General features: G+C 39.3%; 1 protein-coding gene across 3 annotated transcripts in view; it reads left to right on the top strand.

Moving 5' to 3' along the window:
- The window catches only part of TXNL1 (thioredoxin like 1), a 39,388-nt gene continuing 14,941 nt past the window's right edge, over positions 1,079-25,525 (top strand). For 2 of the 3 annotated variants that reach the window (XR_002337500.1, XM_013985373.2), the window contains exons 1-4: positions 1,079-1,435; positions 14,259-14,355; positions 15,773-15,946; positions 25,240-25,362. Coding sequence is in view for 2 of the 3 variants with exons in the window: in XM_013985373.2 (XP_013840827.1) it covers positions 1,338-1,435; positions 14,259-14,355; positions 15,773-15,946; positions 25,240-25,362 (492 nt within the window). In the remaining variant the exon portion in view is untranslated. The remainder of the gene's footprint in view (positions 1,436-14,258; positions 14,356-15,772; positions 15,947-25,239; positions 25,363-25,525) is intronic. The other variant, NM_001244276.1, reaches the window with a different exon arrangement.

The raw sequence follows: 25,525 nt of genomic DNA, 5'->3' as shown, positions 1-25,525 counted from the left end.
AGTCCCTGGTCTGGGAACTGAGATCCCACGTCCAGCTGCTGCATGCCAAGACCCCAAAAAAATAAAAAATAAATATAAAACAATACGGATTCCTTAGCTAGTCATCATCTGACCTTCACCTTCCTCTTCAATTTCATCATCCAACTAACACCAATGGTAAATCAATTGATTTTTCACCTTGCCTAATATTTAAAAGATCATGCTGGTGTTGCACTGCCTTAACTTGAACGCTAGCTTGACTTCGTACTAGGTCTGTATACTTTGGAAAATTAGGATTGCTGTGAGGATTAAATGAGCTAATATACATAGCTTGTATCTTGTCAGGCACATGATTTGTTAACTATTAACTTTACAATTATCATCATCAGCTCTCTCAACCCATGCATTTGCAGTGCTGCCGCCTGAGGTACCCAGTCATCTCTTACCTTCTGGCTATGCTCTTCTTCTCTATCAAGACTCTGTTCAGGGATCACATCGCCTGGCAAATTTACTTCGCCCCGTCCTCCTATCTCATTTGTCACCACAGTTTACATAAATTTTTGTGTTGCCGTAACTGTCGTTTGTGTCTATGACCAGATTGTGAGTTCCTAAAGGAAGGATGGTGCTTTCATATTTTTAGGTAAAAGTAAAAGACAGGTGCATAATATTTTCTGGATGACTTCCCAGAGGGCGCCTCAAAGTAGCGAGATTCGTAAATAAACTTTCCTAAAGTCTACTTTGTCTAGTGTTACGACTTGTCCCGAATATGAGTCGGGACTACACCCAAAGTATTCCAGAGGAAACTTAAGACCTTACTCAACTAGCCAAGAACCCCGGAGGAAAAAAGAATTCTTTTCTCAACTTTCCACCTTAGGAAACTCTTCTGGTAAAAACCACGGGTCTTGGAACCACGGAGGAATACCTTGAGGTCCAATGTGCGCCTGCGCTTGCAAAGGCTTCTCTTCCGCGCCTGCGCCACGCCAGCCAGTGAGGGGCTCCTCAGTCGAGAGTGGGGCCACGGGTCGTGCTTTAGGATTGGGCACTGGGAGCCAAAACGAATGGCACGGAAATGACGTCCAGGTGCGCCAGCGCCGCCGGCCCCGCCGCGCGGTGGCTGCTGGGTGCCGCAAGCCTTCCCTTTCCTCGCCTCTCGTTTCCCCCCTCCCATCCCGTTTCCTCGGCCGCTCCGCTCCCTGGCGTGACTCGGCACTGAGAGCCCCGGGAGAAGACGCCACGGTCGCCACCTCCTGTGTCCAGGCCTCGGCCTTCCTGAGTCTACCCCCGTCCCCTCCCGGGTCGTCTTCTCCTTCAGTTTTGAAACCGGTGGCGTCGCGGCCACCTTGCCAGGCTCTCTGAGAATGGTAGGTGTAAAGCCGGTCGGGAGTGACCCGGATTTCCAGCCGGAGCTGAGCGGCGCGGGCTCCAGACTCGCTGTGGTCAAATTCACCATGCGAGGGTAAGGCTGGGCGTAAGCCCGGGGAGCCCCCGTCTGTCCGTGGTTTTATTTCACTCTTTGGGACCCCACCTGCTTTGCGGCCTCCTGCCCCGGAATGTCCGGCGCTGGCCGCAGCCCCAGGCCGCTGCCAAGATAGGCCTCAGTTCCTGGGTGTGAACCCCCGTGTGTACGCCGGGGAGTCTCTAGCGGGCTTGGAAGCCTGGCCGGACGCGTTCCCCAGCCGGAGAGATCCCTGCCCGCTCCTTTTGAGTCCTCGGTTGAGCTCAGCTCTTGGGGGTGGCTCGGTTCTATTCCTCTTGACTGTGGGAGTCTCCTACAGCCTCTCCTACAGCTTGCACCAGTACCCTTCTTTTCCGGGATCCAGCTGTCATTTGCATCTTAGAAACCCTAAAAATTTGATTTACAGGGTGTTTTGATTCTCTTCACCACCTATATTTTTGGAAAATTCGGCTACCTAACTAATCCGTATAGTGCTTAGACTTAAAGCTCAGCTAGTGCGTTTTAAATTGTTAATGTTGAGTTAGGATGCTTTTGAATTTCCAGAATATTTTTGTTGTTCTTTTGATCAGCAATTTTGTAACTTAGGCTAGCTTATGTAAGCAGTTACGTCTGATCATGGAAACTAATAGGCACGTGTACAGTACAGGTAGATAGGTGTGCAGACATTGGATTTGACCAAGTAAACTCCATTTTTGACTTGGTGGTTTAAGAGGATAGGGAACTTGAAGGTTTTTATCTGGCTTTGGTAAATCTCAACATAATTTATAGGTTGCAAAGCCGGTGGATTTTCCATGTTGGGGGTGTAATGTGTTCCTTCGTGAAGGTGACATACTGAAACTAAGGTATCAGGACCAAGGTTTCAGCGAGTTTATGTATTTACTGACCTCCCCTTGGTCGTGCCCAGTTAGAGGGCTTGGAAGTCTCCACTTGATTTACCTTGACTTCCTGCTGTTGTTTACACTTAGGCTAACTTTGACAAATCTACTACAGGTATCATTATGTAACACATTTTGTTGTCCAAGTAACTATATAAATATAATGCAGTGTTTTGAGGCTCCGAGCAAAAAGTGATTAAAATGTATTGAACATGATTTAGTAAATGCTAAATATCTCAATGATAGCATTAGGATTAGATGGTTTTAGAGAATGAAGGGATGCTGATAGAGAATAAGTTATAATTGCTTTTGGACCAGTCTCGCACAGAATTGGAGAGGGGCAGTACATTAGATTTAAAAGTTTAGCTTCCCAGTTATGTTGATTTTATAACATCTGTATTCTTAATATGAGGGAATACCTATACTATACATTTTGTTAAGTCTTAGGCCAGAGTTGGAAAAAGGAAGAGATGATTTTAACAATGAATCTCATTTTTAGTTCACTTTTCTGATTCTGGGGACATTTATACTTCTGTGCCTCAGTGATACCTTTCTTTTTCCCTTAACATAGCAGGGGGAGAGATGACAGGATAATATCTATTTGGAGTGAGAAAAGTTACTACCATCCAACTTGAGGCCAAGAACATAGTTTTCCCAATCACCTATTTCTTCATTTCCTTTCCATCCCTACTTTAAGCCTTATTTCTTATTCTCACTTTCAATGCTGTATCCATTCTACTAATTTTACTAAAATACTATACAGGTTGTTTCTCTTCTGGTTTAAGAATCTTCAGTGGCTCTCCAGTATTATTTTTAGTAGTTTTTTTTTTTTTTCATTATAATGAAATACATATACTATAAATGTGCCATTTTAGCCATTTTAAATGTACAGTTCAGTGGCATTAAATACATTCACAGTATTGTGTCGTTGTCCCTATTTCCTAGAATTTTTTCATCATCTCAGATGGAAACTTTGCATCCATTAAACAGTAACTCCATACCTCCTCCCCACTGCCCCTAGCCCCTGGTAACCTCTCTTCTCTTCTCTGTCTATGAATTTGCCTATTCTTGATAACTCAATTAAGTGGAATCATATGACATCTGTCCTTTTGTTTATGGCTTATTTTACTTAGCATAATGTTTTCAGGGTTCATCCTTGTTATAGCATGTATCAGATACTTCTTCCCTTTAAAACTGAGTAATATTCTCTTGTGTGTATATACCACATATTTATTCATTTGTTGATGGACATTTGAGTTGTTTCCACCTTTTTTTTTTTGTCTTTTCAGGGCCACACCCATGTCATATGGAAGTTCCCAGGTTAGGGGTCAAATTGGAGCTATAGCCTCTGGCCTATACCACAGCCACAGCAATGTCAGATCCTTTGTGACCTGCAGCACAGTTCACGGCAACGCCAGATACTTAACCCAGTGAGCAAGGCCAGGGATCAAACCTGTATCCTCATGGATGCTAGTCAGATTAGCTTCTGCTGAGCCATGACGGGAACTCCTGTTTACATCTTTTGGCTATTGTACATAATATTGCTGTGAACATTGGTGTGCAAGGACCTCTTCAAGTCCCTGTTTTCAATTCTTTTGGGTATATACCTATGGGTGAAATTGCTAAATTATATAATTCTATGTATAGTTTTTTTTTGGGGGGGGGTGCCTGTGGCATGTGAAAGTGGGCCAGATTAAACCCATACCACAGAAGCGACCTGCGCCACGGCATTGACAGTAACAGATCCTTAACCTGCTATGCTGCAAGGGAACTCCCCTATATATATCTTTTTGGGAAACCACCAAACTATTTTCCTCAGTGGCTGCACAACTTTGCATTTCCTCTAGCAACACATGAGAGTTGCTGGTGCCAGTTACCAGCTGCTTTTTTAAAAAGTATTATTGTAGCTGTCCTGGGTGATTGTGAAGTATCCGGTAGTTTTGGTTGGCATTTCCTTGATGACTGACTAATAATGTTGAGCATTTTTATATGTGCTTATTGGCCATTTGTTTTTCATCTCTTGAGAAATGTCTGTTATAGTTTTCTGCCCATTTTGAATTGGATTGGTTTGTCATTGTGGAGTTGTAGTTCTTTATGCATTTTGGGTCTTAATGCTTTTTCAGATATATCATTTGCAAATATTTTCTCCCATTGGTTGCCTTTTCAGTTTCTTGAAAGTGTCCTTTGATACACAAAAGTTTAAAAATTTTGCTGTAGTCCAATTTATCTATTTTGCTGTTGTTTATGCTTTTTGTGTCATATCCCAGAAATCATTGCCAAATCCAGAGTCATGGAGCTTTCCATCACATGTTTTCATCAAAGAATTTTGTAGTTTTAACTCTTAAGTTTGGGTCTTTGATCTGTTTTGAGTTAATTTTTGCATATGGTATAAAGAAAGGGTCCAACTTCATTCTTTGCATATGGAGATCTAATTTTCCCACCACCTTTGAAAAAAACTGTCTTTAACCCAATGAATGACACGCTTCAGTTTCTTTTTTTTTTTTTAAGCAATTAAAATGGTCGACACTTAGCTTTTATTTAATCTCTGTAAGGGACTTATTTAAGCACTTAGTGTCTCCTCCAGTCCTCAAAATAATCTTTGAGATTACCTCCATTTTACAAATGTTGAGTCACAGAGAGGTTAAATGACATGTTTAAGGTCCCATTGCTGAATGCACTCTTTGATTGTAGAGTGCTATCCTTCTTCTTCCTGGCCTAAGCAGAAGGGACATGTAGATTCAGCTCTGTATTGCACAGAGCGTAACAGTTTTTGGTGTATGTCGCCTTAAATGAGCTCTGACAGCAAACTGATCTTATGGAGGACAAACTCAGTTCCCTCTCTGATGTTCATTTCCCTACCTGTAAAATGGGAATAATAACATGTAGCCTAACCATATTGTTAAGAGAATGAAATTTTTATGTGAATTATATACTATGGTGACATATTTTTGTAGCTGGTACCTTCAAACTGTTACTTGTTAAATATACTCAGATAGAGTTAAATGGTTGTTAGGCAGTACTGGTTTTTGTACACTCCAGGTTTAAAAGAATATACATTTTCTTTCCCATTAAAACTTAGCATGAATGATTTTTTTTTTTTTTGGTCTTTTGTCCTTTTAGGGCTGCATTCATGGCATATGGAGGTTCCCAGGGTAGGGGTCCAATAGGAGCTGTAGCTGCCAGCCTACACCAGAGCCAGAGCAACGCCCGGTCCGAGCCTCGCCTGCAGCCTACACCACAGCTCACGGCAACACCAGATCCTTAACCCACTGAGCTAGGCCAGGGATAAACCTGAAACCTCATGGTTCCTAGTTGGATTCGTTAACCACTGTGCCACGACAGACACTCCTAGCGTGAATAATTTTTATCTTGAATTCCTGAGTGTACAACATATTCAGTTTACCATATATTTAGTTTCCTTAAAAAGCATGTCTGTCTTTTTAGTTGGTTAGGTTTATTGTTACCATCCAAGAAGAATGCCAGTGTAAATTAGGATGGTGAGATTTAATGATTATGGTAGTTTGTTCTAATAGTACTTTATGTGTGTGGTATTAATTCTATATTGCAGAATTGCAGTGGACTGAAGGTACTTTATCAAATTAACAGAGTTAGCAGGACCATTAGGACCAGGCAGATAATACTAGAGAGTTAAGTAGGTGACTAAGATACCTCAGGCATGATGAGGCCCTTGAGAACATGTAGAGAATTTTTTCCACAGAAACTTTTTAATTGAAGTATATAACAGGCTTGCAAAAATGTATACAAACCATTTAAGTGTATAGTTTGATAAATTTTCAAAGTAATTGGACTTCTTTAACCAACATGTAGGGCAGTAATACCGGTATTGCACAATCACCCCCGGGGCCCCAACCTCCTGCAGTACCTTCTCATCTCTTGAATTCTAACACTACAGATTAGTTTTATCTGGTTTTGGACTTTATTAAAAATGGTATCATACTGTTATGTATTCTGTAAGTAACTTTAATCTCGGCAGTTAATTTAGAAATAAAAACAACAAAAGAAAAAGTACAGTTTAGGCCATTGTTTTGGAGTTTCGGAAATAGTAGTTAAGAGTTGGTGTTTTTGGATGTTTTTTTGTCTTTTATCTTTTTAGGGCCGAACCATGGCATATGGAGGTTCCCAGGCTAAGGGTCTAATCAGAGCTATAGCTGCCAGCCTACATCACGGCCAAGGCAAGGCCAGATCTGAGCTGTGTCCGCGACCTACACCACAGCTCATGGCAATGCTGGATCCTTAACCCACTGAGCTAGGCCAGGGATTGAAGCTGCATCCTCATGGATCCTAGTCGGGTTCATTCACCGCTGAGCCACAAAGGGAACTCGCAAGAATTTGGTTTTGTCATCAAATTTCAGCACTGTACTTCATTGTTCTTGTTTTTAAAATGAGGAATTTTAAAGCTTAAATGAAGCTGAGCGTTTTGTAAATTGTGTAACACGTAATAAATGTTTAGTGAATGCTAGCTATTTTGTGTAATTAATAGGGCCAATTGTGATTTGCCTGTTCATTAGTAAATATAATACATCCAGAATTACCCTATTTTAAAGTTAGGCCCGGCAGAAAACTTAAAAAATAAATCTTCAAAAAGCATGTGCATTTTCCATACCAATTTATCAGCTGAATGTATTAACACATATTACTCCTTGAGGTGGAGCACTGAGTACTTCAGCAAATTGGGAAGAATAGCAAGTTCTTGAAATAGAATCTATTTATATTATGCTTATAAACAATTCTTACTTGTTAAAAAGAACCTATCTTGGTACTTGCAGAGAAAGCTGATCTTGGATTGGCTTTAAGAGTTAATCGTTCTAGTTGTGGCCTTCCATTGACTAGATTATTTAGTCTTGGTCAAGTCATTTAACTTCTCTGGTCTTCCCCTCCTGCTTATTGAATAATTGTGTTATGTTAGGTCAGTTTTAAAGTTTCAGTTTTGTGGGTTTGGTTCTTTATGTGTCGCAGAAAGCTAGAGGGTTTTCTGCTGAGTTCTTTTACTCTCAAAAACCGTTAATTCAGAATTTTTCTTACATGTTGGATCTAACAGACAAACTTTCCATCAAAAAAAGAAGTTTAAAAGTGGAAAAAGAACTCTTTCTTTTTTTAAGCCTCTGAACTGAGTCTCTTTTATAAGTTCAAAGTTCCCAAGATTGTGTACTAAGAGCTGCGAATCAAGGGCTGTGTAAGAGAAAAAAAATACAATCCTGAAATTTAGACATACTTGGGACATAATATTTTATAGGTAGGAAAAGCCCTTGAAGAATCCAGTCCCTTCCCATTTTATACAGAGAAACCAGATGATTTGTTTATGAGCTCAATTAATAATGGAAATTTAAGTTTACTTTTATTTTTTAATGGACTATTTATTTTTTATGGACACACCTGAGGCATATGGAAATTTCTGGGCCAAGGATTGAATCAGCCACAGCTGCGACCTATGTTGCAGCTGCAGCAATGCTGTATCCTTAAGCCACTGCACCCGGCCAGGGATCAAACCCATGCCTCTGCAGTGACCAGAGCTGCTGCAGTTGGATTCCTAACCCACTGTGCTACAGTAGGAACTCCTAAGTTTACTTTTAAATGCTAGTGGTAGGCTAGGAAAACATCTTACTTAAAATAATCTGTGTGAAAGCATGCTGGTGTATATATTTATGCTTCTGTATTCTATGACTTATTTTGATTTTTGACTAAAGTTCCAACCTATGATGGCTAACTAAAATTAAACAAAGGGAGTTCCCGTCGTGGCGCAGTGGTTAACGAATCCGACTAGGAACCATGAGGTTGCGGGTTCGGTCCCTGCCCTTGCTCAGTGGGTTAAGGATCCGGCGTTGCCGTGAGCTGTGGTGTAGGTTGCAGACGCGGCTCGGATCCCGCGTTGCTGTGGCTCTGGCGTAGGCCGGTGGCTACAGCTCCAATTAGACCCCTAGCCTGGGAACCTCCATATGCCGCGGGAGCAGCCCAAGAAATAGCAACAACAACAACAAAAAAAGACAAAAAGACAAAATAAATAAATAAATAAATAAAATAAAATAAAATTAAACAAAGGATCTAGATAAGGTTAAAATTTGAAAGTTATTTTTAGTGCAGTCTGTTTAGTGTCAAGAAAGTGTTCTTAAACACCAGTTAGCTTGTACATGATTGATGAGTAGAGTGATGATGTCAGTACAATGCAGATGTTGTGTTGGTTCATATTCTGTTTTTTTTTTTTTTTTTTGTCTTTTTGTCTTTTCTAAGGCTGCTTCCATGGGATGTGGAGGTTCCCAGGCTAGGGGTCTAATCAGAGCTGTAGCCATCTGCCTACACCAGAGCCACAGCAACATGGGTTTCAAGCTGCGTCTATAACCTACACCACAGCTCACGGCAACGCCAGATCCTTAACCCACTGAGCAAGGCCAGGGATTGAACCCACAACCTCATGGTTCCTAGTCAGATTTGTTAACCACTGAGCCACGATGGGAACTCTGTATTCTGTTTTTCTTAGGTAGTGAAGAGCAGGAATAGAAATAGGACCTTTAGCAGGAAGGAGAAAAGCCCTCAATCACAGAGGCAGGCTCCCTTTCAGGTTTCTTTTAAGAAAGTTAAAGCTAATAAAACTAAACCTTGAGCTTCTGGGCCCAGCTCTTGTTCCCCAGCAGGGGTCATTCTCTGGTTGTACTTCGTCTAATCTCTACCTGAATGGCAGCATTGCTGGCCCAGAGCTTCCTTTCCACCTGGATTCTCACAGCACCTGTAAGTGGGCATTCCCACATGATAGTTTTTTGTTCATTTTAATATTCCCTGAGGTAGCTTCTAGGTCTGAGCCACTTGACTGTCTGTCCAGGTATTTCCTAAGTACTAGTTGCTGTGGGGTTTTTTTAGGAATATTTTTACAGAGTTACCTAGATTTAAATGATTTGCCTCAATCCTGTTTTTTCCATAAGTCTTCTTATTTTTGAACATATGCACTTGCAAGAAAAGAGTTTTTCAGGAATGAGAAAACCTGATATTGTGAATATACCAGGTATATTTAAAATTTTTATTAAAGTATAGCTGAGCCAGGTGTATTTAGATACCTGTGCTGTATCTGTGACTACAGTTTAAATGCAGTTAACGTTAAATTCTCTAGTCTCTATTTAATATTTTAAAATGAAGGTACTTGTTCACGATATAAAAGCAAAGGATACAGAAGTATAGATAGTTTTAAAAGTCTCCTAAATGTAAAATTAACCACTGAGCCACGATGGGAAAATTATATGGAAATTTATATGGAGGTTATTCAAACAACTAGAAATAGAAAATTATATGGAGGTTATTCAAACAACTAGAAATAGAGTTGCCATATGATCCACAATCCATTCTGGATCCAATATATCCAGAGAAAAACCATGAGTCAAAAAGATTCATGTGTCATATCAGCGCTATTCACAATAGCTAAGACATGGAAACAACCTAAATACGTCCACTGTCTGATGAATGGATAAAGATGTGTACACACACACACTCAAATGCTATTCAGCCATAAAAAATGAAATAATGCCATTTGCAGCAATGTGGATGGACCTAGAGATTATCATACTGACGTAAGTCAGAGAAAGACAAATATCATATGATATCACTTATCTGTGGAATGTAAAATATGGCACAAATGAACTTATCTATGATACAGAAACAGACTCAGAGAACAGACTTGTGGTTGACCAGGTGGCGAGGTGGGGGGCATATGGATTGGGAGTTGGGTTAGTAGATTCAAACCAATGTACAGAATGGATAAATAATAGGGTCTTGCCGTATAGCACAGGGAACCATATTTGGTATCCTGTAGTAAACCATAATGGAAAAGAATATGAAAAAGAATCACTTTGCTTTAAGGCAGAAATTAACACAACATTGTAAGTCAACTATACTTCAATAAAATAAGTTTATTTTATTTATTTATTTATTTATTTATTTTTGATGTGGCATGTGGAAGTTCCTGGGGGAGTGATCAAACCTGTGCCACAGCAGCGACCTGAGGCACTGCTCTGACATTGCTGGATCCTTAACCCACTGCACCATGAAGGAACTCCAATAAGATAAATTTAAAAAATCAAAAATGGTCTCTTTTTCTTTTCCAATCTCACTTTTCAAAAGTAACTGTTTATTGTGTTACTCACCTGACCTTTTTTTTTTTTTTTTTTTTGCTTTTTAGGGCCTTACTTGTGGCATATGGAAGTTTCCAGGCTAGGGGTGGAATTGGAGCTGCAGCTGCTGGCTGACACCAGAGCTGCAGCAATGCCATATCCAAGCCATGTCTGCAACCTACATCGCAGCTCATGGCAGCATCAGATCCTTGACCCACCGAATGAGGCCAGGGATTGAACACACATCCTCATGGATCCTAGTCGGATTTGTTAACTGCAGATCCACGATAGGAACTCCTCACCTGACTTTTTAATATGTATTTGTATACACATGTGACATAAAAACAGGTATAAATATGTATTTTTATTATGGTCATAGAGAATTTTTTTTTCTTTTTATTAAAGTATAGTTCATTTACAATGTTGTGCCGATTTCTCCTGTACAGCAGAGTGACCCAGTCATTCATATATTTACATTTGCATTCTTACATTATCTTCCATCATGGCCTATCCCAAGAGATTGGATATGGTTTCCTGTGCTATACAGCAGGACCACGTTGCTTATCCATTCTTTTTTTTTTAAATTTTAAAGTATAGTCGATTTACCCTGTTCTGTCAATTTCTGCTGTACGGCAAAGTGACCCAGTAATACATATATATATATAGTCTTTTTTCATATTATCTTCCATCAAGTGATTGGATATAGTTCCCCTGTGCTATATAGCAGGACCTCATTGCTTATCCATTCTAAATGTAATAGTTTGCGTCTAATCACCCCAAACTCCCAGTCCATCCCACTCTCTTCCCCCTCTCCCCCCTCCCTTAGCAACCACAAGTCTGTTCTCTAGGTCTGTGAGTCTTTTTTTTTTTTTTTTTTTTTTTTTTTTTCAGAGCCATGGCACATGGAGGTTCCCAGGCTAGAGGTCAGATCAGAGCTATAGCTGCTGGCCTACACCCCAGCCACAGCATCACAGGATCTGAGCCAAGACTGTGACCTATACCACAGCTCACGGCAACACCGGATCCTTAACACACTGAGCAAGGCCAGGGATGGAACCCGTGTCCTCATGGATACTAGTCAGATTCATTTCCGCTGAGCCAAGACAGGAACAGCTACCTCATGGATACCAATCATATTCGTTTACTCTGAGCCAAGACAGGAACTCCTATCTGTGAGTCTTGTTTCTGTTTTGTGTATAGGTTCATTTATGCCATAATTTAGATTCCACATATAAGTGATATCATATGGTATTTCTTTTTTTTGCATTAGTATGAGAATCTCTAGTTGCATTCATTTTCTTTTTCTTTCTTTTTTTTTTTGGTCTTTTTTTGGTCTTTTTGCCATTTTCTTGGGCTGCTCCCACGGCATATGGAGGTTCCCAGGCTAGGGGTCAAATAGGAGCTGTAGCCACTGGCCTACGCCAGAGTCACAGCAACCAGGATCCGAGTCACATCTTTAACTTACACCACAGCTCACAGCAATGCTGGATCCTTAACCCACTGAGCAAGGGCAGGGACCAAACCTGCAACCTCATGGTTCCTAGTCGGATTCGTTAACCACTGAGCCATGCATTCATGTTTGCCACAGATGGCATTATTTTGTTTTTTTAATGGCTGAGTAGTATTCCATTGTGTGTGTGTGTGTGTGTGTGTGTGTGTGTGTGTGTATTTATAGTTTGTTTTGATGGCCATTTAGATTATTTCTAATTGTTTTACTCTTCCAAACATTGCATTGAACTTCCTTATACATATTGTGAAATTGAGGGTTGATTTTTAGAAATGAGAATGTTGAATCTTGGGTTGTGTTTATTGAAAATTGGTAGAGAAAACCAAATGGCCCTTAAAAAGGATCTACTAATTTGTACTCCCATCCATGCTTAACACTTATTAATCACCAGAAGTATTTTGCTAAACTAAACAAACACAGGTTCTTCAATCATAAATGTTTGTTCCTTTAAAATTTAGTCTCAGGACCTGTCAAGCATTCTGAGATCCAAACATTAACTTTCAGAAGTATCAAGTTTTGTATTTCAAAAATTAATAGTTATTAACTTTTTGGTGTGAGGCTTAAGGATGGCACAAGGTAAAAATTCTGATTAAAATGTTAAGAATGGTGTAGGTCTCAGATGGCTCAGATCTGGCTTTGCTGTGGCTGTGGCGTAGGCTGGTGGCAACAGCTCTGATTAGACCTCTAGCCTGGGAACCTCCATATGCTGTGGGTGCTGCCCTAAAAAGACAATAAATAAATAAATAAATAAATAAATAAATAAATAAGAATAAAATGTTAAGAATGGAGAGACCGTCATAGCTTGAGTTTGAACATTGATGAATTTGAACATCTTGTGCTTTAGAATTTGCTTTTCCTTGTGTTCTTGTCTGCTAAAGCCAAGATTTTTCTCATTTGTTGGGAATGTTTTTTGAGATAGTGCGCAATTATAAACGTACACCTTAAGGAATTTTTCACAAACTGCATACACATGCATTTGTGATCAGCTTCCAGATAAATAGAACATTACTAGTCTCTTGAAGACTTTCTCATCCTGTCATTTATTCTCATAAAGGTAACCATTGCCTGATGTATAATATCATTGATTTGTTTTGCCTGTATTTGAACTGTGCAAAAATGTAATCATATAGTGTATTTCTTTCCTCAGTATTATTTGTAAAGTTCATCCATATTTTTGCATGAAATTTTACATCGGTCATTTTCATTGTTGTGCAGTGTTCTTAGAGTAGGAATAACTACAATTAGTTTATTCATTCGGTTGTTGATAGGAACTTGGATGGTCTCTAGTTTTTGGTTGTTACTAATATTGCTACTAATAGTAGTTTTTCAAATGCCCTAAGGCAAACGTGATACTTCTGTTGTTTTATATATCCTAGAAATGGTCATAGGTAGACATAAATCTTGCCTTAGCAGATACTCCCAGTTTCTTTTCTTCCCCCTACAATGGTTATACCAATTTGTGCTGTCACTGACAGGTCAGTTGCTCCACATTTTTGACAATACTTCATTCTTTATTGTTTATTTTGGTGATAGTAATTCTGATTTGCATTTCCTTAGTGACAGAAAGTAAGACATTTTTTCCTATTTATTTATTGTTACACAACCTTATTTGTCCAGTTGGAAAGTAGCCTTTTTACTTTTGGGTGTCAGTCTTTTTGATTTGTAGTTTTTTTGTTTGTTTTGTTTTTTTATACACATTAGAGGTATAAGTCCTGTGTTTGATATGTTTTGTAGTCTGTAGTTTGTCTTTTCACCCTGTAAACGCCATTCATTCATTCATTCATTCATTTATTTATTTTTGCTTTTTAGGGCCACAGGCATGGCATATGGAAGTTCCGGCCTATGCCACAGCCACAGCCATGCAGGATCTGAGCCATGTCTCTGACCTACACCACAACTCATAGCAAGGCCGGATCCTTAACCCACTGAGTGAGGCCAGGGATCAAACCTGCTTCTCACGGATGCTAGTCAGATTCGTTTCCGCTGAGCCACAACAGGAAATCTGTGACGTCTTGATAAATGCTGAGTTTTCCAATTTATAAATATAGTATATTCATTTATTTAGACCTTTAATTTCTTTCATTGAGAACAAAGCAAGAAGACTTAACACTATTAGATTTAACACTATTAGACTTAAAGACAATATAAATCTGTAGTCATTAAGACAGTGTGGTATTAATGCAAGTGTATTTAAATAGTACAATGGGAAAGGCTAGACAGGATGTTCAGAATTTGTGTAATTTTATGTTTTAATTGACAAGATCTTAAGAGTATAAAATTGGTACAGTCTTTGGTGTTACTTTATCAAACGTCTCTTACCTTTCTCAAAGGTGTGGACCATGTTTAAGGATTGCCCCAGCATTCAGTTCTATGAGTAATAAGTATCCACAAGCAGTTTTCTTGGAAGTAGATGTACATCAGTGTCAGGTAAGAAGAATAGAGTCCTTTATTTATTTATTTTTGTCTTTTAGGGCCGCACCCTTGTCACGTGGAGGTTCCCAGACTAGGGGTTGAATTGGAGCTACAGCTGCCAGCCTACGCCACAGCCATAGCAACTTGGAATCTGAGCTGCATCTGCAACCTACACCATAGCTCAGGGCAACGCAGGATCCTTAAGCCACTGAGTGAGGCCAGGGATTGAACCTGCATCCTCATGGATAATACTCAGAGTCGCTTCTGCTGAGCCATGACAGGAACTCCAAGAGTCCTTTTTTTAAAAAAAATTTTGTTCACAAATTGGTTTGAAATTCAGTATTAATACCATCCTTTATTTATCTTTTTATGCACTAAGAACTTATTTTTTTGGGGATAGGTTAATATTATTTATGTTGACATGATTATTACAAATGTCATTTATGGCTACATTAGTTAAGAAGAGTAGCCCAATATAAGTTGCTTCTGGGTTTCTGTTATGAGTATTTTTCTGATATAAAACTAATGTTATGTTGTTAAACTTTTTCTTTTTTTCTTTCTTTTTTTTTTTTTTTTGTCTTTTTGCTATTTCTTGGGCCACTCCCGAGGCATATGGAGGTTCCCAGGCTAGGGGTCAAATCGGAGCTGCAGCTGCCGGCCTACACCAGAGCCACAGCAACGCGGGATCTGAGATGCGTCTGCAACCTACACCAGAGCTCACAGCAATGCCAGATTGTTGACCCACTGAACAAGGGCAAGGACCAAACGCACAACCTCATGGTTCCTAGTCGAATTCGTTAACCACTGCGCCACGACGGGAACTCCTATGTTGTTAAACTTAATAGGTCACCTGACAGTTCTGTTTTACATTTTTTTTTTCTGCAAATTTAGAATTATATCTTCTACTACTGACAAGTTGGTTGATTAGAAAGCAGAGAATTCTAGAGGTTATTTCTTTAAGAGTAGTACTAGATGTGGATTGCCATACAAAAGGTATTACCTCCTTTTCACGACAGATGGGCTGCTGTTCTTTTTAGATGTGCATGTTTTCCTAGGAGCAGTGGTTTTTGTTGACGCATCTCAAGACCTTTCTTGGTTTATCCATTTGTAAAACAGTCTGTACTTTTGAGAACTGTCTGGTGTTGTACAAAGCCTAATGTCTGTATCGGAAGCTGATTGTTCTACTAGATGAAGTAGTTAACACTAAAACATAAAAATTCAGGACTGTCCTTATTGTGGACATAAGGGTCTTATAGTTGTATCCCTTAGGAATATGTCAGCTTTTTCTTAACTTCTCAATTAGGAGTAAGTTATTTTACATGTTTTTTGTTCATGCTTATGATATCAAACTTCCATAAAGATGTAGAAAGAATATTCAAAGTGGTTTAAGATTAGTTTTAATTCATAATGCTATCTAACTTGACACTTCTAGGGAACTGCTGCCACCAACAACATATCAGCGACACCTACATTTTTGTTTTTCCGAAACAAAGTGAGAATTGATCAGTATCAAGGAGCAGATGCCGTGGGATTAGAAGAAAAAATCAAGCAGCACTTAGAAAACGACCCTGGAAGCAATGAGGACACAGATATTCCAAAAGGCTATGTAAGTAGACTTAAAAGTGAAATCATGATATATCTTGTGTTTGTCATTATTTGGTTTAAACGAAATTGACTGTTTTCATGTTTGGTCTTTTGCTAGTGAAGAACACTTTTTTTTGTCTTTTTGCCTTTTCTAGGGCTGCTTCCTACAGCAAATCGAGGTTCCCAGGCTAGGGGTCTAATTGGAGCTCTAGCTGCTGGCCTACACCAGAGCACAGCAACACGGGATCCAAGCCGCGTCTGTGGCCTACATCACAGCTCATGGCAGTGCCGGATCCTTAACCCAATGAGCAAGGCCAGAGATCGAACTCGCAATTTCATGGTTCCTAGTCAGAAAAAAAATCTGGTCCTGCTCAAGACCATTGTGAAAACTTGTAGTTATCTTCTCCCTTCTTAAAACCTAAATTCATATGGAGTTCCTGTCGTGGTGCAGTGGTTAATGAATCCGACTACAAACCATGAGATCTCGGGTTTGATCTCTGGCCTTGCTTAGCCACTGCGCCACGACGGGAACTCCCAAGAACACTTTTTTTTGGGGGGGGGTTGCACCTACAACATTCGGAAATTCCCAGGGCAGGGATCAAACCTGTGACACAGCAGTGACCTAATCCTCAGCAGTGACAACACTGAATCCTTAACCTACTGAGCTACCAGGAAACTCCCACAAATACTTCCAATAAGAACTTTAAAAGTTAATTTAGTAGCTGACTATTTAATTTTGTCTGTTTTGTATATTATAACCTTAAGCCCCATGATAAAGTATTTTTCCTAATTTTTTTCTTTTTTCCTATGAGAGTTGCAATATTTATTTCAGGTTCTCTCTTGGGTTTTTTTGCATTCTTTTTGTTTTTTGCCACACAGGCAGTATGTGGGAATTCCTGGGCCAGGGGTTGAACCTATGCCACACGGCAGCAACCAGAGCCACAGTGGTGAGAACACAGGAGCCTCAACCTGTTAGGCCATCAGAGAACTCCCTCTCCTAATTTTTTTTTGCCATTTGTTTTTTAATCTTTCTGAATTATTTAGCTGACATTTTTTAAACATTTGTTTTATGCTTTCCCTCCCCCAAATCAAGAAATTTGCATTGGAAAAATTTTTCACTTTTTGACAATTATGTAAAATGACATGTAAATTTTAATGTATGACCATTATATACAAACTCCTTTTTCTGCCAGTTCCTATAGCTTTCTCTCTCTTTTTTTTTTTTGTCTTGTTGTTGTTGTTGTTGTTGTTGTTGTTGCTATTTCTTGGGCCGCTCCCGCGGCATATGGAGGTTCCCAAGCTAGGGGTTGAATCGGAGCTGTAGCCACAGGCCTACGCCAGAGCCACAGCAACAGCAACGCAGGATCCGAGCCGCGTCTGCGACCTACACCACAGCTCACTGCAACGCCGGATCATTAACCCACTGAGCAAGGGCAGGGACCGAACCCACAACCTCATGGTTCCTAGTCGGATTCGTTAACCACTGCGCCACGACGGAAACTCCTATCACAAAGCTTTTGAAAACTACGTTAACATGAATAGTTATAATTTGCATCTTTATCATTTGAGAGCTAATTAGGATAGAAGTAAAATTTAGAATTAGTGCTTCATGGTAACTGACTTGTTTATAGAAGTTGGTAGATCCTGCATACTAAAAGATATGTGTATGTGGGTCTTTTTTCTTTTTTGTCTTTTTTAGGGCCACACCCATGGCATACTGAAGTTTCCAGGCTAGGGGTCAAATCAGAGCTGTAGCTGCTGGCCTACACCACAGCCACAGCAATGCAGGATCCAAGCCATGTCTTCAACCTATACCATAGCTCATGGCAGTGCCGGATCCTTAACCCACTGATTGAGGCCAGGAATTGAACCTGTGTCTTCATGGATACTAGTCGAATTTGTTTCTGCTGAGCCACAGTGGGAACTCTGTATATGTATAGTTTTCATTTTTCTTACTATAAAATTATGTTGACAGGTTAAAAATAAATTTTTTAAAAAGTAAGCGTTGAAGTTGCCATCATGGTGCAATGGAAATGAATCTGACTAGGAACCATGAGGTTGCCGGTTCAATCCCTGGCCTCGCTCTGTGGGTTAAAGATCTGGTGTATCCATTAGGATAGTAGTGTGCTATCAGTATTTTGGCCTCAAGTAGGAAATAAAGCAGGGGAATGTGAAGATTTAAGAAATAAAACAAATTTACTTTTCATCCAGATATTATGAATACAATGTGAAAATCTGTTAAATACATTTTCATTTTTTCCCATCGGGTATCATTCAACACTTTCAAGTTTTAAACTATAGGTCTTAAAGGTTTATTAAGTATTTAGAACTGGTAGTATATTCCCAAATGTTACTGTTCTCACAACACAAATGGAAACTGAATGAAAGCTTATATCTTCAAGTAGATTTTTTTTTTTTTTTTGTCTTTTTAGGGCTGCGCCTGAGGCATATGGAGGTTCCCAGGTTCTGCTGAACTACTTCACAGCCATAGTAATGTGGGATCTGAGCCGTATCTGCAACCTACACACAGCTCACGGCAATGCCCCATCCTTAACCCACTGAGTGAGGCCAGGGATTGAACCTATGTATGTCCTCATGGATGTTTCGCTGAAGCCATGACCAGAACTCCTATATTGACAGTTTTAAAGTAAAATTTTGGTTTTCTTAGAATAAAGAGTTTCTGTCATGAGGTTTTCACCCTAAAAGACAATGTAATTGTTGATTTCACACATCCTATAGGATTTTTTTTGTTTTTGTTTGTTTTTGCTTTTTAGGCCTGTACTCTCAACATATGGAAGTACACAGGCTAGGGGTTAAATCAGAGCTACAGTTGATGGCCTGTGCCACAGCAACGCCTGATCTGAGCCGTATCTGTAACCTACACCATAGCTATGGCAACGCTGGATCCCCAACCCACTCAGCGAGACCAGGTATTGAACCTGAATCCTCATGGATACTAGTCAGATTTGTTTCTACTGCGCCACAACAGGAACTCCACACATCCTATAATTTTGAAACTTCTGATTGGATTGGAGCCAGCCTAAAAGAAATACGTGTATCTCTTTGAGAGGGGTTTGAAATTGTAAAAAATGTAGGATATAATACTCAAAAGGTTAAAAATCAAAATAAATTCTTATATAGAAGTAAAACTGTGGTTTTGTAAACATAATTTTCCATTTTTAATATGTTTACTGAAGTTGGGAAAAATATGAACATTTTATTTTTTCTCTGCTATATTTGCTAAGAATACCTCAGATACCATTGAGGGTGGGGCAAGCTATCAATATCAAGTCTTCCTGTCTGGAATTTGCATACTAGACACTCTGGAATTGAACTGGCACTTGCATGTGTTGTAAATCGTGAGGCTTGGTAGTGTATTTCAGTATTTCCAATCTCTGAACTGTAGGGTTTTTTTTTTTTTTTTTTGGTCTTTTTTGTCTTTTTGTTGTTGTTGTTGCTATTTCTTGGGCCGCTCCTGCGGCATATGGAGGTTCCCAGGCTAGGGGTTGAATCGGAGCTGTAGCCACAGGCCTACGCCAGAGCCACAGCAACAGCAATGCGGGATCCGAGCCGCGTCTGCAACCTACACCACAGCTCACGGCAACGCTGGATCGTTAACCCACTGAGCAAGGGCAGGGACCGAACCTGCAACCTCATGGTTCCTAGTCAGATTCGTTAACCACTGCGCCACGACGGGAACTCCTGAACTGTAGGTTTTGATCTACAAGTTTGTCATCATTTATCAAATAAAATCAAACATTAAATGACCTCATTTATTTAGTAGGTAGAACAGATCTTTCTTTAACCAACTACTTGAAACATGGAAAGTTTTTTCCTAACTTTCTGTGTGTCTTATATTGGATTCCCCCCCCCCAAAAAAAGGCAAAATCTAAAAAACAAAAAGGCCAGATGACAGTCTTACTGTAAACATGCATATTATTCACCTGTATTCTTCAGATGTGAATAATTTGCTGTTTTTGTTATCTCTTGATATGTATTTATCTACTTTTATTTTTTGTAGCATCATTTAAAAAGTAAGTTATAGACATCATTGTGGCTCATCTGTAAATATTTCTGCATGTAGCTTCTAAAACCAAGAACATTCTCTTATAAAACCATGATAGCATTATCACTTATAAGCAATTTAACATTGATACAATATTTATCTCTAATCTACAGATTATATTCAAATTTCCTTAATTAGCTCCAAAATATATTTATAGTTGTTTTTTCCCCCATCTTGGATTCAAATGAGGGGTCATACATTGCATTTCAGTTGTCAATCTATCTAGGGTTCTGTAGTCTAGAAAATTCTGCCTTTTTAAAAGTTAAACCAGCACCAGTCTAGCATAGTAGCCTCTAGGCACATGCGGCATTTTTATGTGACTAGGGCAACTGAGGACCTGAACTTTTAATTATCTGTTTTTTATTAATTTAATTTAATTTTTTTGTTGTTGTCTTTTTGCTATTTCTTGGGCCGCTCCCACGGCATATGGAGGTTCCCAGGCTAGGGGTCAAATTGGAGCTGTAGCCGCCGGCCTACACCATAGCCACAGCAACGCCAGATCCAAGCCATATCTGCAACCTACACCACAGCTCACGGCAACGCTGGATCCTTAACCCACTGAGCAAGGGCAGGGGTCGAACCTGCAACCTCATGGTTCCTAGTCAGATTTGTTAACCACTGTGCCACGACGGGAACTCTTTATTAATTTAATTTTAAATTGACACTTGTGGCTAATGGTTATTTCATTGTACGGGGCAGGTCTAGTCCATCTATGTTATACACTACCTATAATCTAGATTTGTCTGATTATTTTCTTATGATTCTTTCCTCATTTTTGGCAAAGTGATTATGTAAGTAGTGATATTTATTTCCAATTGCATATTTTTGATATGTCAGTTTACAGTTATGTCAAATATCCAGTATTATGCCGGTTTGTCCCAGATAGTGTTATATAACAGAGCGTTTTAATGCAGCTATTCTAATATGATACTTGTTTTGTGTGCTCCACGATAAACAAACAAAATTTAAAAATATATACCTATTTAGTTTATTTTCATCATGAAGGTATTGGAAGTTTGACTGCAATGTTTCTTCATGCCTGGGGTCTTAGTCCTACATTTAGTATTTAAATGGCATCTTGGTAGGATGGAAGACAAATGTTTGAAAGATTTTCTCATGTTTCAAGGCAAATGTTCAGGGAGTTGGGAATAATTCTAAAGTTGTAGAACTTTGCTCTGTAGTGTTCCTTTTCTTCTACCTCCCTTTTTGAATTGGCTACAGTATGTTGCCCTGAATAATATATTTAACATATATATTTTATCTAATGCAATGTAACATTTAATATAATAGAAAAGAATATTTTGGCTTAGAAAGCATTTAGGCTACTCCATGAATAATTTAGGGTCTCTTCTAATGGATTATTACCATTACGATAGTTTTGACATGTAAAAAAGTTTTCTTTAGCCTTTCAGAACTATATACCAGTGCATTAGCGTGTGTATTGATATTAGTAATAAGACTTGGATAGAGGGTAAACATGTAACTGATAATCTGCATGATACTTGCAAATTTATACTTGGTAAACTTTAAAAACAGTTCTTGTTTAGTAGATGAAATGGATACTTTTCTAGAAAAAGTTTCCTAAAATTGACTCCACTAGAAGCAGAATTCCTAAATAGGCACATCCCCATTGAGGAAATAGAGAAAGTAGTATTTATCTTCCATAAATACCAAGATGACTTCGCAGGGAAATTGTCTACCAGATCTCTAAGGATCAGGTAGTCTAGTGTTACTACAGCTACTTAAGACCATGTAAAAAGACCAGATTTCTTTTTGAATTAAGTATGACATTGATCCCAGAATCTGACAAAATTTCCACCAAAAAAGAAAGCTACGGACCAGTTCATGTTAGGAATATTGGTGTACAAATCTTACTTTTTTTTTGCTGTGGCATTTGGTTGCTTGCTATGGGATCTCGGTTCCTGGATCGGGGATTGAACCTGGACCACAGTGCCAAATCCTAACCACTAGACAATCAGGGAGAGCCCTTACAAATCTGTCTGTCTTTCTTTCTTTCTTTAATTTAAAGGTGTTGAGTTTTTATTACCTTTGTTTTATTCCAGTTGATTGCAAGTTTATAAATCATTTTTATTTTATTTTATTTGTGGCTCTGCCTGCAGCATGCAGAGTTCCCTGGACCAGGGGTTGAACCCAAGCAACAGCAGTAACAGTGCTATGACCTTGACCACTAGGCCACCGGTGAACTCCTTTAAAAAAAAAAAAAATTGAAGCATAGTTGATTTACAATATTTTATTAATTTCTGCTATACAGCAAAGTGATTTATCCATACATATACACATAGTCATTCCCATATAGGTTATCACAGAATATTGAGTAGATTTCCCTGTGCTATATAGTAGGTTCCTTTTGACCATCCATTCTACATACCATAGTGTGTATGTCATTCCAAGTTCCCAATCCCTACCTCCCCTTCACCATTCCCTTTTGGTAAACAGGTTTATTTATAAGTTCATTTGTGGCATTTTTTTAAAAGATCCTACATGTAGGTGATATCATATGATGTTTGTCTTTTTCTGGTTTTTCTTCACGTAGTGTGATAATCCCTAGATCCATCATGTTGCTGCAAATGGCATTATTTTATTCATTTTTATGGCTAAGTAATATTCCATTATATATATGTATCACATCTTCTTAATCCATTCCTCTGTTGATGGACATTTAGATTGCTTCCATGTCTTGGCTGTTGTATATAGTGTTGCAGTGAATATTGGGGTACATGTATCTTTTTTTTTTTTTAATTTATTTTTTTTTTTATTTTCCCACTGTACAGCAAGGGGGTCAGGTTATCCTTACATGTATACATTACAATTACATTTTTTCCCCCACCCTTTGTTCTGTTGCAACATGAGTATCTAGACATAGTTCTCAATGCTATTCAGCAGGATCTCCTTGTAAATCTATTCTAAGTTGTGTCTGATAAGCCCAAGCTCCCGTATGTATCTTTTTGAATTAGGGTTTTCCCTGGATATGTGCTCAGGAATGGGATGACTGGATCATATGGTAGTTCTATTTTTAGTTTTCTGAGAAACCTTAATACTGTTTGCCATAGTGGTTTCACCAATTTATATTCCCACCAACATTGTAGGAAGATCCTACAGATCTTAGATAAAATATCAGTAAACAAAATCCAGCGATCTAGAGGAGAAAAATCATAGTCTCCTAATATGCAGAAAAGGCTTTTGACAGAATTCAATACCCACTTATTCCTTAAACATTCTATAGGATTTTAATGGGGAAGCACTAGAGACATTCCACTAAGATCAGAAACAAGACAGGTGACCAGTGTCACTGCAGTTCTTTGGTGTTGTGTTGAAAGTTATTAGCCAGCACATTTACAGGACTAGGAAAATGTTAAATGACACCACAAGGAAGCACTGAACAAAATCCAGAGTATAAGAGTTCTATTGGCTAAGTGATTAGATTAAAAGAAATTTAAGAGACATTAACCAAATACAGTGTTTGTACTTATCATGGGTTCTTTTTTTTTTTTTTTTTTTTTTTTTTGTCTTTTTTGCTATTTCTTGGGCCGCCCCTGCGGCATATGGAGGTTCCCAGGCTAGGGGTTGAATCGGAGCTGTAGCCACCGGCCTACGCCAGAGCCACAGCAACACGGGATCCGAGCCGCGTCTGCAACCTACACCACAGCTCACGGCAACGCCGGATCGTTAAGCCACTGAGCAAGGCCAGGGACCGAACCCGCAACCTCATGGTTCCTAGTCGGATTCGTTAATCACTGCGCCACGACGGGAACTCCATGGATTCTTATTCTAACTAATTTCAGCATTTATTTATGAGAAAGTTGAAGAAATTTGAAAACTGATCTTGGTGATATTAAGGAATTCATTGTTTTCATTGTGAGAATTGAGGATATTCTTGGTAAGAGTCCTTACCTCTTAGATATGCTCCATGAGCACACTGAAATGTTCATGAATGAGATTAAAAAAATGTCGAAGAGTTCCCATCGTGGCTCAGTGGTTAACAAATTTGACTAGGAACCATGAGGTTGCGGGTTCGATCCCTGGCCTTGCTCAGTGGGTTGAGTATGCAGCGTTGCCATGAGCTGTGTAGGTCGCAGACGTGGCTCGGATCCCGCGTTGCTGTGGCTCTGGAGTAGGCCGGCAGCTACAGCTCCGATTAGACCCCTAGCCTGGGAATCTCCATATGCCGTGGGGGCGGCCCAAGAAATGGCACAGAAAAAAAGACAAAAAAAAAAAAAAAAAAGTCTAAAATTTGCTTGAAAGTAGTCAGGGGACAGATTGGAACTGGTTGTAGGGTAGAGATGAAACAAGTGGCTATGAGTTGATTATTATTGTAGCTGGAATGTGGGTACCCTGGAATGTGGGTAGCTGGAATTTGGCTTTAATTATGAGTGATAGATATCAGTCAGAAATTCAAATGGAAGGGCTATTTTTGTTATTATTATTATTTTTTTGTCTTTTTGTCTTTTCTAGGGCCGCACCTGCGCCATATGGAGGTTCCCAGCCTAGGGGTCCAGTTGGAGCTGTAGCTGCCAGCCTACTCCAGAGCCACAGCAAGTGGGATCTGAGCCACGTCTGCGACCTACACCACAGCTCACGGCAATGCTGGGTCCTTAACCCACTGAGCGAGGCCAAGAATCAAACCTGCAACCTCATGGTTCCTAGTCGGATTCGTTAACCACTGAGCCATGACGGAAATTCCTGGAAGGATTATTATAAAAGTTTTAGTAACTGTTTGCTTAATCAAGAGAGAATCATGGGAGTTCCCAACATGGCTCAGAGGTTAACGAATCTGACTAGCATCCATGAGGATGTAGGTTCAATCCCTGGCCTTGCTCTATGGGGTAAGGATCCGGTGTTGCCATGAGCTGTGGTGTAGGTCGCAACGCATCTTGGAACCCGCGTTGCTGTGGCTGTAGTGTAGGCTTTCAGCTACAGCTCTGATTAGACCCCTAGCCTGGGAACCTCTATATGCTGTAGGTGCGGCCCTAAAAAGCCAAAAAAAAAAAAAAATAAAAGAGAGAATCACATACAAGAATATATTATATGACACAGAATAGAACAGTATTTTATAGTAACTATAAATAGAATATAACCTGTAAAAATTGTGAATCAGTATGTTGTACACCTGGAACATATATTGTACATCAGCTATACTTTGGTTAAAAAAAGAATCACATCTTTACATTTCTAATTGTTTTAAACCAAATCAAAATGCTTTCCCTAAAGTCTTGCTTTAATTATTTCAGATGGATTTAATGCCTTTTATTAACAAAGCTGGCTGTGAATGTCTTAATGAAAGTGACGAGCATGGATTTGACAACTGTTTACGAAAAGACATGACCTTCCTGGAATCTGATTGTGATGAACAGGTAATTGAATGCTTAAGGCTTATAGGAATTATTCATGTTTCCATTTTATGGTTTTATGTCTCTCCTTTCCAGATGATCATTTAAGTCTTGTTTATAACTTTACCCCTATCCTTTGACCCTGCAGACCCACTTCCTTTCTTTGTTCTTCTGTGCCAGCTATACT

Source organism: Sus scrofa, chromosome 1, assembly GCF_000003025.6.
Source record: "Sus scrofa isolate TJ Tabasco breed Duroc chromosome 1, Sscrofa11.1, whole genome shotgun sequence".
Lineage (NCBI taxonomy): Eukaryota > Metazoa > Chordata > Mammalia > Artiodactyla > Suidae > Sus > Sus scrofa.
The sequence above is the reverse complement of the archived record's forward strand: the minus strand, read 5'-3'. Positions and strand labels throughout refer to the sequence as shown.